Source organism: Xyrauchen texanus, chromosome 9 (assembly GCF_025860055.1).
Source record: "Xyrauchen texanus isolate HMW12.3.18 chromosome 9, RBS_HiC_50CHRs, whole genome shotgun sequence".
Classification (NCBI taxonomy): domain Eukaryota; kingdom Metazoa; phylum Chordata; class Actinopteri; order Cypriniformes; family Catostomidae; genus Xyrauchen; species Xyrauchen texanus.
The window spans coordinates 44,514,524-44,529,870 of NC_068284.1; the positions used below are offsets into that span (position 1 = coordinate 44,514,524).

Here is a 15,347-nt window from a genome sequence, read left to right on the forward strand (position 1 = left end):
CTATGCCAGGTTGATAATCCAAACCGTATCAATTTACTTACACCATGTAGGCTATTGATCTGAAAGCAAAAAGCAGCTAATACGAAAACAAAAAAAACAGTAGGCTGTCATCCGCTCAACCACCAACGACAAGCTGACACGTTTACTTGCACGACCCTCTACTGTAGCGCTACTCAAACTGATCTGTGTTGAGCAATCAGCGGCTCGTGATATGTAGCGGTTGTGCAAGTTAATGATTTGTCCATGCTATGCGCTTCTGTTGAGTAGTTTCATCAAACTTTAATAGTGTTTGGCACTATCAGTTACTGTATAACAAAATATGCATACGGTAGCCAGCTGGTAGGTAGCTTTGCATGGTGTAAACCTCAATCCCCTGGTCTCCAGAGGCGCTAGCGACTAACGATAGTGGCTGTAGCCTTTAGCCTCATAGTTAGCACGACCACCTCCCACACCGGAGACGCCAGTTCGAATCCCGTTCGCAGCAGGTCAAGCAGGACCGGTTACAGTGGTGCCGTGACCCGGATGGGAGTGAGTGTAAAGGAAGCCAGCTGGTAGGTAGCTGTGCATGGTGTAAACCTCACTTCCCAGGTAAAATTCAGTTTTAGCACATACACACATAAAAAATTTACAAACTTTCTTTTCTTGGGGAAATAGACAAATATATTTACGACTCAAGTTGGACTTCACAGACTTTTGTCCAATCAAATGCTCTCTAGAATGGGGATGTACCTCCCCCCGCGACCATGCACTCAATGTGTTCATGTGCACTCAACTCATAATTATGTGTTTCTTTTAAATTCAGGCACTGTTTTTAAAGAAGTTTCTTTTAGTTATATGAAGTACATATGAACAAGTGATGATGTGTAAATGCTTAAATGAGACTTTACTATCTAGAAATCAACAGGGAAATCATTCCAACACAACTTTAGCATGGCAAAAGTCTAGTGTCTATTTCCAAGAAGCAGAATCTGAACTTACCAATCTAAACGAGCGGAGGACAGATAGACCCTCTACATTGGAAAGGCCCAACTCCATCAGACTTAAACACACGATAATTCCATCAAACATATTCCAGCCCTGCTGAAAGTAATAGTATGGATCCAGAGCGAAGACCTTCAGTACCATCTCAGCTGTGAAGATTCCAGTGAACACCTAGAGAACACGTCAGAATGTTACATTACAATAAAAATACCTGATGCTAAAAACAGTAGGCGCAAGTCTTGAGAGCTTTCATTTATAGCAGCTATCAAGTATCAGAGCATAATTTATATCGTATTTTTTCCTCCTTTCATTTTGACATTTTTGTTTCACTTGTTAGACTTTACATGTAAAAGGTTTTGACATACGTGCCTGAATTGATGTTTTGAATGATCTTTAAAGGAATATTCGGGGTTCAATACAAGTTAAGTTCAATTGACAGAATTTGTGGCATAATGTTGAATACCAACCACTAAAAGTAATTTTGACTTGCCCCTTATTTTCTATGCGGTATTTATTATGCTGTCTCAGACGTTTTCTGCCAGTCAATAATTTTATGTGTTCTCATAGTATTGTAGTTGCAGCAAATTATTGAGTCTGTATGCCATTTTTGTGACATGTTGTTCATAAAGTTGTCAGTTGAGGGCACAATTTTTCTGCTGTTGTTTTGGACAACCATGTCGGTCTCAATAAAGCTCATTTGGTATCTTTGGAGTGCTGTGTTTTGGAAAGAGGTGGTGTGGCTAATCCAACATCTCATTTTGTGGCAATTCTAGAATTGCTGAAATCGCTTACAGCACCTTTAATACAATGGAAGAATGTCAAAATTTTTCTCCTGAATGTACTAAAGCACCCTAGGTGAACTAAGTCTGCATTTATAGGCTACTATGTCGTTTTAAAAATAGTTTGTTGAAGGTAATGTCACAAAAGCTTTCATGAAAGCATCATTTAAAAAAGTGTACTTTTGAATATCATTGAAGAGATGTGCTTCAAAGTTAACTATTTTTAATGTTAAGATAGCTAGAAGCTCCTCAGTTGCTATGCGTAATTGTAAATAAAAGACATCACGTCCAAACCACTATTCATTTTAACCAATTAGCAACGCTCTTCGAATTGTCAACTTCTCCAAGGTCAAAAATGTCAGGGATATGTGTGAACAAGAGAAATATCACCAATTAAACACCCTAGCAAAGCAAAACTTTTAGGCAAACTAAAATGTTACTGTTCACCCAGTAACTATAAATTCAATCGTAAACAGCATCGCAAAGTTGCGTGGTTGGAACTACAGCTATTTACCTGTGGTTAGAAGCAAAGTTCCTTGTTAGTTTGCCTTGTGGACATCATTTGACATCATTGAGACTTCTATAATCTTTCATTCCATATACAGTATATCTTTCATACTGTAAAGACTTTGAAAAAGTCTGAACATTCTGAAAAGTAACTGTGGGGTGGCTGCGGCTGCGGCTGTGGCTCAGGTGGTAGAGTGGGTTGTCCACTAATCACAGGGTCGGTGGTTCGATTCCTGGCCCACAAGACTCCACATGCCGAAATGTCCTTGGGCAAGACACTGAACCCCAAGTTGCTCCCAATGGTAAGCTAGCACCTTGCATGGCAGCTCTGCCGTCATTGGTGTGTGAATGGGCGAATGAGACCCAATGTGAAGCGCTTTGAATACTGCTAAGGTTAAAAAAGTGCTATATAAGTGCAGACCATTTAAACACTAGTGTGCACATTCAATGTAGTCTGATGGCTGTTAAGAGTAAGCTCTTTATCACACGTTTTCTTTATGTTAACGCATAAGTGGCATTCATATGTTTTTGAAGAGTGCGCATGTTATATAGAGGGAATCCCATCTATTGTAGCACAATGCATCTGTCGCATTATAAAGTGCATGCCGCTTTGGTGTCTTCAGCAGCTTTCTCATATTGAACGGCTTTTGGATGTTTTTACTCCACCCCCTAAGTAACGTCATTAACGACAGCTCAACCAACGTGACTAGCTAGTTAATTTCTACAACAATGCATATTACTGTGGTGGTTACACTGTGAGTTACGTCATTGTACGTTGTGACGAGGAGGAGAACATACAAGAGGGGTTAGGTCAGACCGGTGGTGCCCAGCCTGAATTGGGTGGGGGAGGAGTGTGACGAGGAGGAGGGCGTGGCCAGGCTGTTTTGGAGTATGGCTGGCGCTGAATCAGCTGATCAGCATGAGAGCGTGATAATGAGCAGCCGGAGACACTATCTCTCCTGAAACAGCGTCTCCGGCTGCCCCTTATCTCGCTCTCCCACTGATCAGCTGATTCAGCGCCGGCAGTGCTCCATCACAGCCCGGCCACGCCCTCCTCCTCATCACAAACGGGAAATGCACACCTGGTTGATACATTGGTCCGTAAATTTAATTGTTCTTACCAGGTTTCCAACACTAAGCATGCTGTTGAATTCCTCAGTCATGGGGTAGTGCTCCAGCGCCATGAACAATGTGTTGAGCACAATGCAAATAGTGATGGCCAGGTCCAGGAAGGGGTCCATCACCATGACTTTAACTCTCACCTTCAGTCTTAACCAGGCTGGAGAACATGTCCAGATTAGATACTTCTTCGCAAATTCATACCAGCATGGAGGACATTTCTGATGAGCTTCTTCGAGTTCTAAGAGGGACCAGAGAGATGAAGATCATGAGCAACCATGGAGCCATGACACAAACCATGAAATTTTGAGTTAGTTTTCTAACTTTGTACTTTGAAACAGAGTTAAAATTAAGAAAGAAAGATTATGCAATGGCTGGACAGACTAAGACCAAGAGAATCTCACCATCTATGGCATCACTGAAGAAGCTAACAGAGCTCATGCCTCTCTTTCTACGAGGTGACGGGACTTCATCCTGCACGTCAGTAGTTGGCTTGAGAGCTGCAGTGGTTTGGTCGTGCTGACACCCTGGCTCCTGTTAATCAAAATTACATTTTGTAAAAAAATACAAGGAAATCGAATGATTTTCATGAGTTTTGGTTCTTGAATGTGCATTCTACTGCTTATGTGGATGCAACACCGTGCTAAAATTCTCTGACAAAGTTTCCTGCTGTCACTCAACAGTACTATTGAATCAGGAGCATGAAACATACAGCACAACCAATGAAGTCCAATTCCCTTTCAGATGACTCTTAAGAGCTGGTTCCTTTGATGTTGGAGCATGAAACATATAGCATAACCAGTGTGTGGTCTGTTTCCTGAACTAATCACTCTTATGATCTGGTTCTTTTGAATCCACAGCATGAAACACACAGCACGACCAGTGTAGTCTGATACCAAAACAAATGACTCGTATGAGTTGGCTCTTTTGAGTCTACATCGTGAAGCATACAGAACAACCAATGTAGTCCGATTCCCTAAACAATGACTCGTATGAGCCATACAGCGTGAAACATACAGTGTGACCAATGTAGACTGATTCCCGAATGAATGACTCTTAAGAACCGTTGCTTTTGGATCTACAGCATACAGCATGACCAGTGTAGTCCGATTCCCCAAATAATGACTCTTAAGAGCCAGCTCTTTTGAATCTACAGCGTAAAACATACAGCACGACCTGTGTAGTCTGATTCCTGAACTAATTACTCTTCTGAGCCAGTTCTTTTGAATCAACAGCATGAAACATGTAGCGCGACCAGTGCAATCTTATTCCCAAACAAATTACTCATTTGAGACGGATCTTTTGATTCTACCACGTGAAACATACAGAACAACCAGTGTAGTCCGATTACCTAACAAATGACTGTTAAGAGCCGGTTCTTTTGAATCGACAGCGTGAAGCACAGCGTGAACAATGGAGACTGATTCCCAAATGAATGACTCTTAAGAGCCGGTTCTTTTGAATCTACAGTGTGAAACACACAGCTTGACCAGTGAAGTCTGATTTCCGAACGAATGACTTATATGAGCCGGATCTTTTGATTGTACAGTGTGAAACATACAGAACAACCAGTGTAGTCCGATTCCCGAAAGAATGACTCTTATGAGCCAGTTCTTTTGAATCTACATCATGAAACATACAGAAAAACCAATGCAGTCTGATTCCCGAACGAATGACTGTTATGAGCTGGTTCTTTTGAATCTACAGCGTGAAACACACAGAGTGACCAATGTAATCTGATTACCTAATGAATAACTGTTAAGTGCCGTTTTTTTTTTCCATAGCGTGAAATCTTCAGCGTGAAAAAATCTGTTTGACCACCGTGGTCTGATTCCCAAACAGTTGACTCTTTGAGCCAGTTCTTTTGAATCTCCAGCATGACCAATCTAGTCTGATTCCCGAATGAATGACTCTTAAGAGCTGGTTCTTTGAATCTTCAGCGTGAAACATACAGCTTGAACAGTGTTGTCCGATCCCCTAATCAATGACTGATATGAGACGGTTCTTTTGAATCTTCAGCGTGAAACAAACTGTTTGACCAGTGTAGTCTGATTCCCGAACGAATTACTCTTATGAGCCGGTTCCTTTGAATCTACAGCGTGAAACATACAGAACAACCAATGCAGTCTGATTCCCGAACAAATGACCCTTATGAGCCAGTTCTTTTGAATCAAAAGCATGAAACATATAATGCTTCCTATGAAAGGAGCAACACATATCAGAACACTCTTTTTAGTGAATCAAAAATGAACTGAACTGCAAGTCATGCATTTCGTCATTTCTGACTTATACCAATGAAATATACCAAACATTTAGAGTTATTACTGTAAAACCATAAGCTTTACTGACCATGTCCTCGTTCACCCTTTCCATGCTGAACGCAGGCATAGTGGTGGGTGTGTGCGGCCTGATGCTGGTCATGCCATTCTGGTCCAGAGAAAAATTTAGTATGCCATTGAGGGCAAGGGTTGGCATCAACACCTGTGATGAGTGACTCCTGATGCTGCCCCTACGACGCTTGTGCCATGGTGTTGCCCTGCTCCCCCCATCATCAAGGACGCTGTGTTCGTCATCGGCAAAGTCGGCCTCAGAGTTGTTCCGCGGGCGCAAGGTGAACATGCTGATTTGGCTTCCGCGACGAGTGCTCAGAGGATGAGACGAGAGAGTCGCTAGGAGAGGGTGAGCTGACTGGAAAGAAAAATGTATTCACTTACATTTTATTTGTATGGGACTTTTACAATACATACTGTTACAAAGCACCTTTAATGAGTTACGTGCATTGAGAGAATTACTGAGTGCACCTTTATACCCAAAAAGACCACAACACTTACTTTCTCATCAAACGGATCAAACTTGAGTGACCGGAGATCTGAGTCGTCTTCTATCTCCTCAGATAGCATTCTGTGCGATCTTGTTCTGCTATGACATGGTTTTATTGAGTCTTTCCGGGAGAAAGGAGACGAGGGGAATTCCGCTTCCTGGGCAAGCTCAGCTTCTTTTCTACGTTGTTTTGCTAATGCCTTAAAATACACCAAAGAGAACAAATGTAATCACATATACATGGGTTAATTTTGCCATTTTACTCATTAAATTGAATTGTAATAATTGTATCTGCTGCTAACAAGGCCTAGCAAAGATTTGTGACTGTATATTGTATATTACAAAATACAGTTTTGAATTTGTTGTGGGCCCCCCTGGACCTTTGGGCCCCTAGAATTATTACCACCTTTCCACATATATTTTAATTGAGGCGTAAAGCAATGCATTTTAAATATTAGCTGTATTTGATCATTAATTGTATTAGCTTAAGGTCAGCGTGAAGTGGTGTTTACAACCCATTGTACTTTACAATGTTTACCCATCTGATTATTTCAGATTGCGTTAGTTTATAGGAGTCATACCCTCTGTTCTTTGCGTAGCTGTTCCATTACCAGCTGAAACTCTCTCTCTTTGGCCCAGGCCTCTGCGATGGTCGCCTGGTTCTGCTCCTCATATGCCATGGCCACCACTGCCAGGATCAAGTTTACCAGGTAAAACGAACCCAGAAATATCACCAGCACAAAGAAGATCATGTAGGTCTTGCCTGCTGACCGCAAAGTCTGCCAAGGAGAAGAAAGAGAAGTATATGACTTTATGATAAATGGTAATATGGCTCCCTCAGATCTATTCATGGAACAACGTCACAAAAAAATAAATAATAATAATAGAGTTGAAATTTATTTTTAAAAGAACTTTCATGGGCTAAACACAATCTCTATATTAAGCATTTTTGGCATGCTGCTAATGAGTTTGTAAAAACAAACAAAAATTGTGTTCACAGTGATGCGCTTAAAAAGGAAGTCTATGTAGCAAGTGCACCAGAGGTTTTTTAAAGCAGAAATGCAACACTCTTGTTTTTGTTTAAAGTGCTTATAAAATTTCGTCACATGAACTGTAAAGTTTTCTGAATTGCCCTTTAGACAGTTAACCCTTACAGTAGTTTAGCAGGTAAATAACTGTAAAATTAAGTTTTAAATTACTATAATATAATCATACAGTAGTATGCATTGCATCATGGGTAATTTCTGTGGCATCACTCATTAATAACAGTAAATTACTTTTAATCTAATTAATACAGTAACAAACGGTAACTAAGGGTTTACGTCTTTCTGTGTTCATACACTTTTTTTTTTTCTTCAGAAATTCCAGTAATAATTTTCATTATCACATGACTCTTAAGAACCGGTGCAGGCGCATAGATTCTGGAGGGGTGGGAGGTACCCCCAAGAATCAAAACAAGCAAGTATAACCCCTCAGTATGTATACCATGATCAATGTAAACAATGAAGAATATTTAGGCTCTGTTGGTCCTCACAATGCAAGTGAATGGTGACCAGAACTTTGAAGGTCCAAAAAGCAAATAAAGGCAGCACAAAAGTAATCCATATGACTCCAGTGGATAAATCTCCACTTTCACTTCCAGGTTCATCTTCTTTTGTTTTTTGGCAATTCACATTCTTTGTGCTTATAACTCCTACTGTTTGGGGCTGGTCAAAGGTGGAGATTTATATATAAAAAAAAAAGTCTTATGTTTTACTTTTATGCACCATTTATGTTTTTTTTTTAGAGCAACAAAGTTCTGGTCACCATTCACTTGCATTGTATGGACCTACAGAGCTGAAATATTCTTCTAAAAATATTTGTTTGTGTTCAGCAGAAGAAAGTCGTACACATCTGGGATGGCATGATTTTTATTTTTGGGTGAACAATCCCTTTAATGTTTTACTATATAGAATTACTGTATGTCATGATCCAGTTACCTTATTCTTGTCATTAATAAAATAAAATACAGGTTTTTTTTCTTTATTATTAATAAATTGTATATAATAGTAACAAAATATAAAACATAATCATGTAGAGGATATTTACGGCTAGTTACTGTACAATTTATATTTTTAAAGTAATATACCTCAGCTACCAATTACAGTAATCTGTAAATTACTGTACACGTCAATTGCAGTAGCTTAAAATTATCAGATTTTTACAGCAACTTGCTGGCAACAGTGTAGCCAGTTTGTTACAGTAGAAAAAACACGGTAAGGTCCAACAGAGCAGATGGGACTACTTTTCTAGGTGGATGAACATCTAGTTGTTTGCTCCTCTTAAATGAACTTCAAGGGTTCAACACAAATTAAGCTCATTCGACAGTATTTGTAGCTTAATGCTGACTACCACAAAATAAAATAAAAATATTTATAATAAATGGGGAATTATCAGCATAGAAATCATAAGGCAAGGCAAGTATATTTAGATTGCACATTTCATACACAACGGCAACTCAAAGTGCTTTACATATACATTTTAAAGAAAATAAAAGATGCATAATAAGAATAAAAATTAATAAAATAAATTAGGTTTTTTTTATGATTAAAATTATTAAGAAAAAAAGAATATTAAATTGTTAACACCAGCCATAACTGTTGTTAACCTTCCCTGATGAAACAGAAGATAAACAAAAATTGTTAACACACAGCATAACAAAAAAAATATATAGTAGCATTTATAAAATGACGTCTTTTTAATAAAAGTTTTCTTAATATTATACATATCCCCCAAAATATTGAAAATATTTCAAAAATACATCTGGCCATCTAAAATCAATTAATAGCCAAAAATCTCTCTCTCCTGCATGCATGCACACACTGCTTGGGCTTGTTTGCAGTTTTTTGCGGGCCAAATTATTTTATTTTAAACATGTAACAATTATTTAATTATTTGTTTTAATTACAGATCTGCTTCATGGTCAGAACCCGGCAGCATCAAATCTGTATCAATGCATCATATCTAACAATAATTCAGTGAAGACATGGAAACTACTGATAAATGTACTTTTTTCCGCATTATCTGGATGAACTGTGCATGTACAGTATATGTAGTAATTATATATAGGTAAAGAGGTCTTCAGCATGTCACAGAAGGCTACATCCAGAATGTGCATTAAGGCAAGAAATGTGCGATGCACTAAAATGAGAAAACCCGCTGGTTTCATAAAACAATTCATATATATCAAAACGTAATGAACTAGTTATAAACCAGCTACCAACATTTAAAAGTAAAGTTTTCACTCCGGAACAATTAAGAGGGATTTAGTTCCCGTTTTTGGTTACGTTTTGTGTCAAAAATCGTTACAAAATAAATAAATAACAAAAACCGTCAAATGTTCGTTTTCCGTTTTGTTTTTGTTCCTTGAAATATTTTCGGTCCCTGATTTTAACATATCTCCACTGGCTCTATTTCTAACGCAAGTGCCTTACTGAAACTGCCATTCTTGCTTTACGTTAAATAAATGAGAGACGTGTTGACATTACTTTTTTATCCGTGCAAGCGAAAGTAACCGAGTTTACTCTTTAGTTGGCCAAGAGTTAAAAGATTGGGTAAACATTTGCACAAACAGGGTTTACATTTACATTTAAGCAAATTACAGTGCACTTATTACAGAGACATTCCCCCGGAGCAACCTGGAGTTAAGTGCCTTGCTCAAGGACACAATGGTGTGGGGATCGAACCAGCAACCTTCTGATTACCAGTTCAGTGCTTTAGCCCACTACGCCACCACCACTCCACCATGATGAGCGATCATGTCTCAGCGTTCTCGTGCTAAGACATAATGTTTATGCATTTGTTATTTTTTTGTAATACATAAGGCCACAGATGCTGTCAATACAACTTTCATTGTATTTAACCCTGAATGCTCCATTAATGTTAGGACTTGTACCTGATGGTAGAGGTTTTCCCAGTAGTCTTGTGTCATTAGTCTGAAGAGAGCCAGGAAGGCCCAGCCAAAGGTGTCAAAACTGGTGTAGTCATAGTTTGGGTTCCGACCCGTTTTCAAACAGTCAAACCCATCAGGGCACTTCCTGTATTGGGAAGAAATGTGAAAATATTTAACAACGGAAACTACATATGTGAAATAAAGGATCAAAAAACAATGGGTTAACATGGGTAAATCTTACGAATACTTTCACTTTTTTTAGATTTCGCCCCCATATTTTTAGTGTCACTAATATTTTTTGCATTGTGACATTATTTTCATGACAATTAAGACTCAATCCCATAAGTGTAAGTATATATTTAAAAATACTGTATATGTCAAATAATGTCACAAAGCAAAATCTCTTAATGGTCCTACAAATAGGCATCATTTTATTTAAGCAAAATATAATTTGGGGGTAAAAACTTGGACACGTTCTTGACAGGTCAAGACGTGAAAAAGATGTAGAACTAAAAAATATTATTATTAAGTAATTACATGAAACATTATTGTCCTGAACGTTGCACTTTCATAAACACAATAACAGTAATAATAAAGACAGTATATTAAAGTAAGACAACAGTTACAAGCGTTGTGGCCCAAAACAGAAGATTAAAAGGAAGCAGATGGGTATCGAGTTGCAGTTATTTTCCACAACCCCCCCCATCCCCTCAGTCCGTCCTCTCTTTCTCTCCGTTACCATGGTGACATAAGGTTTGAGTGACAGGCCAAGCAGAGGACAGACGCATATCATTCTAACAGAGGAATCATTTAGTAATGAAACAGCCAACAGCTGGACAGCAGAGCCGCAAATCTCTGTAAATCTCTCACCCAGCGGCAGAAAGAGACCGTATATCATGATCTCCCTGACAATGTGTACACAAACACACTGGTTTATATAATACAGTACAGTAAAACAACATGGACTGTGGAAATATAACCTAAAATATGTCGGAGACATAGCCGTAATGAAATATTGGGGGGAAGTGAAGTAAAAATAACAAATAAAAACAAAGAAACTCCATTTAAGATAAATTGCATTGATCAGATGACTTAATGGAGTTATCAGTTATGTTTCATTCACACCATCTGTCAAATGTTCAGACTGAAAGTTGAAATTATGAAGCTTAAATATAAGATAGCTTTGATTTGATTAATCTTGGAAAATCTGAGCAGAGGTTCAGATATTGTTGAGATCTCTTCTGAAGCTCTAGACATTTCTGCATGTTTTTTTTACCGGTTTATCCAGTGTGTGCAAGTATTGTGTGCGTGACTGTTTAGACTTTAATGTCAAAAGCAGAGAATAACTTGATGAGGTTAAATATCATGTAAATGTGGTTTTCTTTCCTTGTCTGAGTTCTGTTTTATCAGTGCATTGTGTGCATGTAAACACACTCATTGTTGTCTAGGAGCAGCCATTGAGCAATTAAAGAGATGATGGGCCACTTGGCCCACCTTACAACTTAAAGCTGGAGCCGGGCCTGGCTACTACAGCCAGTTAAATGGCAGAGGTTCACAGATTAATTCTGTAATTAATTTGGCCAAAACATTATGACCACTCATAATGAAGCAAACAACATTGATCATCTCCTATCATGGCCACATGTCAAGGTCTGTGTAGATCGTAAGCGAACAATCAGTTCACGTAGTCAACTTGTTGAATGCAGGAGAAATGGGCAGGAGTAAAGACAAAGAGCAAATTGTTATGGCCAGATGACTGGGTCAGAGCTTCTGTGAAATGGCAAGGCTTGTGGGGTGCTCCCGATCAGCAGTGGTGAGTACCTACTGACAGTGGTCCGAGGAGGGATAAACCATAAACAGGCAACAGTGTGTTGGGCACCCAAGGCTCATCGATCCAAGGCTCAGGTTTACTGTGGCACAAGTCACAGAAAATGTTAATGAATTTTTACGGGAGGAATGTGTCACAACCCACAGTGCATCGCACCCTGCTGTGAATAGGGCTTCGTAGCTGCAGACCAGTCAGAGTGTCCATGATGACCCCCGTCCACCATCGAAAGTGCCTACAATGGGCACGTGAGCCTCAGAATTGGACTTGGAGCAGTGGAAGAAGGTTGCCTGGTCCGATGAGTCCTGTTTTCTTTTACATGGATGTGTGTGCCATTTACCTAGGGAAGTGATGGCATCAGGATGCACTGTGGGAAGATGACAAGCCAGTGGAGGGATTGTGATGCTCCAGGCAATGTTCTGGGAAACCCTGGGTCCAGCTATTCATGTGAATGTCAAATTCCTTGAATATGTAAGTATACTTGGCAATAAAGCTCATTCTGATCCTGATATTAATATATATATATATATATATATATATATATATATATATATATATATATATATATATATATATATATATATTAATATCCACTTTAATTCCACATCAATTCATCGTTCCTCATGTCAAAGTTAAGTCTTTTTCTGCATTTAATCAAGCAAGTCACAAATCTTGAAATTTCCGACGCAAGTCAGTCTTGAGTCAAGTAATGTAACTCGAGTCCCCCACCTTTGGCCAACATATCCATAAAACGTTCCCTGTTTTTATCTTATTTCATTGCATTCTCTCTAAATATCAGAGAGAGGGAGAGAAAGACAAGAACAGTCGTAATCCCCAATGTTCTGTTGTTATCAAAACATCCATTAACCAACCTACAGGATCAAAAGGATCAGATATGAATTTAGAGGGGAAATCCTCTCTGGTGCGTGTAGCATCAGCCGAGGAGAACAGTGATGGGAGTTCTCAAAGTGTTAACTGTACAAGATGGCAAAGAGAAACAAAATAGTTTCAGAGTTAGGATGACATTAGTTTTATATTAGGGCTTGGAGCATGAGGTTTGTATCTAATAAAGATTAGACCTGCACAACGTTCAGAAATAATTTTGGACCATTCTTCCTTACAGAACTGCTTCAACGGCTCTCTCAAGGTCATTGCACAACATCAATATTGGGTTAAGGTCCATTAAGTGCCACTCCAGAAGGATTTTCTTTTTTTGAAGCCATTTTGTAGTGGACTTACTCACCCAACTTCTACTGAGCTTGAGCTGGTGCACAGCGACCCTGACATTATCCTGTAGGATATCTTGATAAACTTGGGAATTCATTTTTCCCTCTATGATGACAAGAGGTCCAGGCCCCGAAGCAGCAAAGCAGCCCAAAATCATGATGCTCCCTATGTCGTATTTCACAGTTGGGACGATGTTTTATGATGGTTTGCAATGCGCTTTTTATGCTCTACGTAGTGCTGCGTTTTCTTTCAACAATTCAAGCTTAGTTTCATCAGTCCACAAAACATTTTCCCAGTAGCGTTGTGGAGTGTCAAGTTGGTATTTGGCAAACTTCAGGTGCGCAGCAATGCTTTTGTTGGAAAGTACCATCTTCCTTCGTGTTGTCCTGCCATAGACACCATGCCTGTTAAATGTTTTCCATAAAGTAGACTCATGAACAGAGATGTTCACCAGTTGCAATGATTACTTCAAGGCTTTAGCTGTCACTCTAGGGTCGAGGTAACTTTGTAAACCTTTCCAGCTTAATGCCATGCAACAATTCTTGATCTTATGTCTTCTGAGATCTCATTATTTCAAGGCTTAGTCCACGTCAGCAGATGCTTCTTGTGAATAGCAAACTCTAAATGTTTGAGTGCTTTTTAAAAGTCAAAGTAGCTCTAATCCACACCTCCAATCTCATTTAATTAATTGGAGGCCAGTTTTTCGAACTCTTGATTCTAATTTGCTTTTGTTGATGTTTTAGCCTAGGGGTTCACATCAGTATTCAATATGCACAAGAACAATAAAAGCATGTGTGTGTTATTAGTTAAAACAGATTGTGTTGGTTCATTATTGTAACTTAGAGGAAGTCAGAAGTCATACACCTTAGCCAAATACATTTAAACTCAGTTTTTCACAATTCTTGACATTTAATCGTAGAAAACATTCCCTGTCTTAGGTCAGTTAGGATCACTACTTTATTTTAAGAATCAGAAATGTCAGAATAATAGTGGAGAGAATGATTTATTTCAGCTTTTATTTCTTTCATCACATTCCCAGTGGGTCAGAAGTTTACATACACTTTGTTATTATTTGGTAGCATTGCCTGGGTCAATTGGTCAAACATTTTGTGTAGCCTTCCACAAGCTTCTCAAATTAAGTTGCTGGAATTTTGACCATTCCTCAGTCAGGTTTGTAGACCTACTTGCTCGCACACGCTTTTTCAGTTCTGCCCACAAATTTTCTATTGGATCGAGTTTAGGGCTTTGTGATGGCCACTACAATACCTTGACATTGATGTCCTTGAGCCGTTTTGCCACAACATTGGAGGTATGCTTGGGGTAATTGTCCATTTGGTAGACCCTTTTGCAACCGAGCTTTAATTTCCTGGTTGATGTTTTGAGATGTTGCTTCAATATATCCACATCATTTTCCTTCCTTGTGATGCCATCTATTTTTTGAAGTGCACCAGTTCCTCCTGAAGCAAAGCACCCCACAACATGATGCTGCCACCCCCATGCTTCACAGTTGGGATGGTGTTCTTTGGCTTGCAAGCCTCACCCTTTTTCCTCCAAACATAATGATGGTCATTATGGACAAACAGTTCAACTTTGTTTCATCAGACCAGAGGACATTTCTCCAAAAAGTAAGATCTTTGTCCCCATCTGCACTTGCAAACTGTAGTCTGGCTTTTTTATGGTGGTTTTGGAGCAGTGGCTTCTTCCTTGCTGAGCAGCCTTTCAGTTTATGTCGATATAGGACTCATTTTACTGTGGATATAGATACTTGTCAACCTGTTTCCTCCAGCATCTTCACAAGGTCCTTTGTTGTTGTTCTGGGATTGATTTGCACTTTTCGCACCAAACTGCGTTCATCTCTAGGTGACAGAATGCATATACTTCCTGATCGGTAGGATGGCTGTGTGGTCCTATAGTGTTTATACTTGCGTACTATTTGTACAGAATAATATGGTACCTTCAGGCATTTGGAAATTGCTTCCAAGGATGAACCAGACTTGTGGAGTTCCACAATCTTTTTTCTGAGATCTCGGCTGCTTTCTTTTTTATTTTCCCATGATGTCAAGCAAAGGGGCACTGAGTTTGAAGGGAGGCCTTAAAATACATCCACAGGTACGCCTCCAATTCAGTACACCTCCTATCAGAAGATAATTGGCTAATT

At 39.1% G+C, this 15,347-nt stretch overlaps 1 protein-coding gene across 1 annotated transcript in view; it reads right to left on the reverse strand.

The window, feature by feature from the left end:
* The window catches only part of scn12aa (sodium channel, voltage gated, type XII, alpha a), an 88,045-nt gene that overhangs the window by 38,726 nt on the left and 33,972 nt on the right, over nucleotides 1-15,347 (reverse strand). The window contains exons 9-15 of the mRNA XM_052133704.1: nucleotides 10,141-10,282; nucleotides 6,788-6,985; nucleotides 6,218-6,406; nucleotides 5,736-6,074; nucleotides 3,791-3,920; nucleotides 3,389-3,627; nucleotides 979-1,152 (exon numbers count right to left, since the gene is read on the reverse strand). Of these exons, the coding sequence (XP_051989664.1) occupies nucleotides 979-1,152; nucleotides 3,389-3,627; nucleotides 3,791-3,920; nucleotides 5,736-6,074; nucleotides 6,218-6,406; nucleotides 6,788-6,985; nucleotides 10,141-10,282 (1,411 nt within the window). The remainder of the gene's footprint in view (nucleotides 1-978; nucleotides 1,153-3,388; nucleotides 3,628-3,790; nucleotides 3,921-5,735; nucleotides 6,075-6,217; nucleotides 6,407-6,787; nucleotides 6,986-10,140; nucleotides 10,283-15,347) is intronic.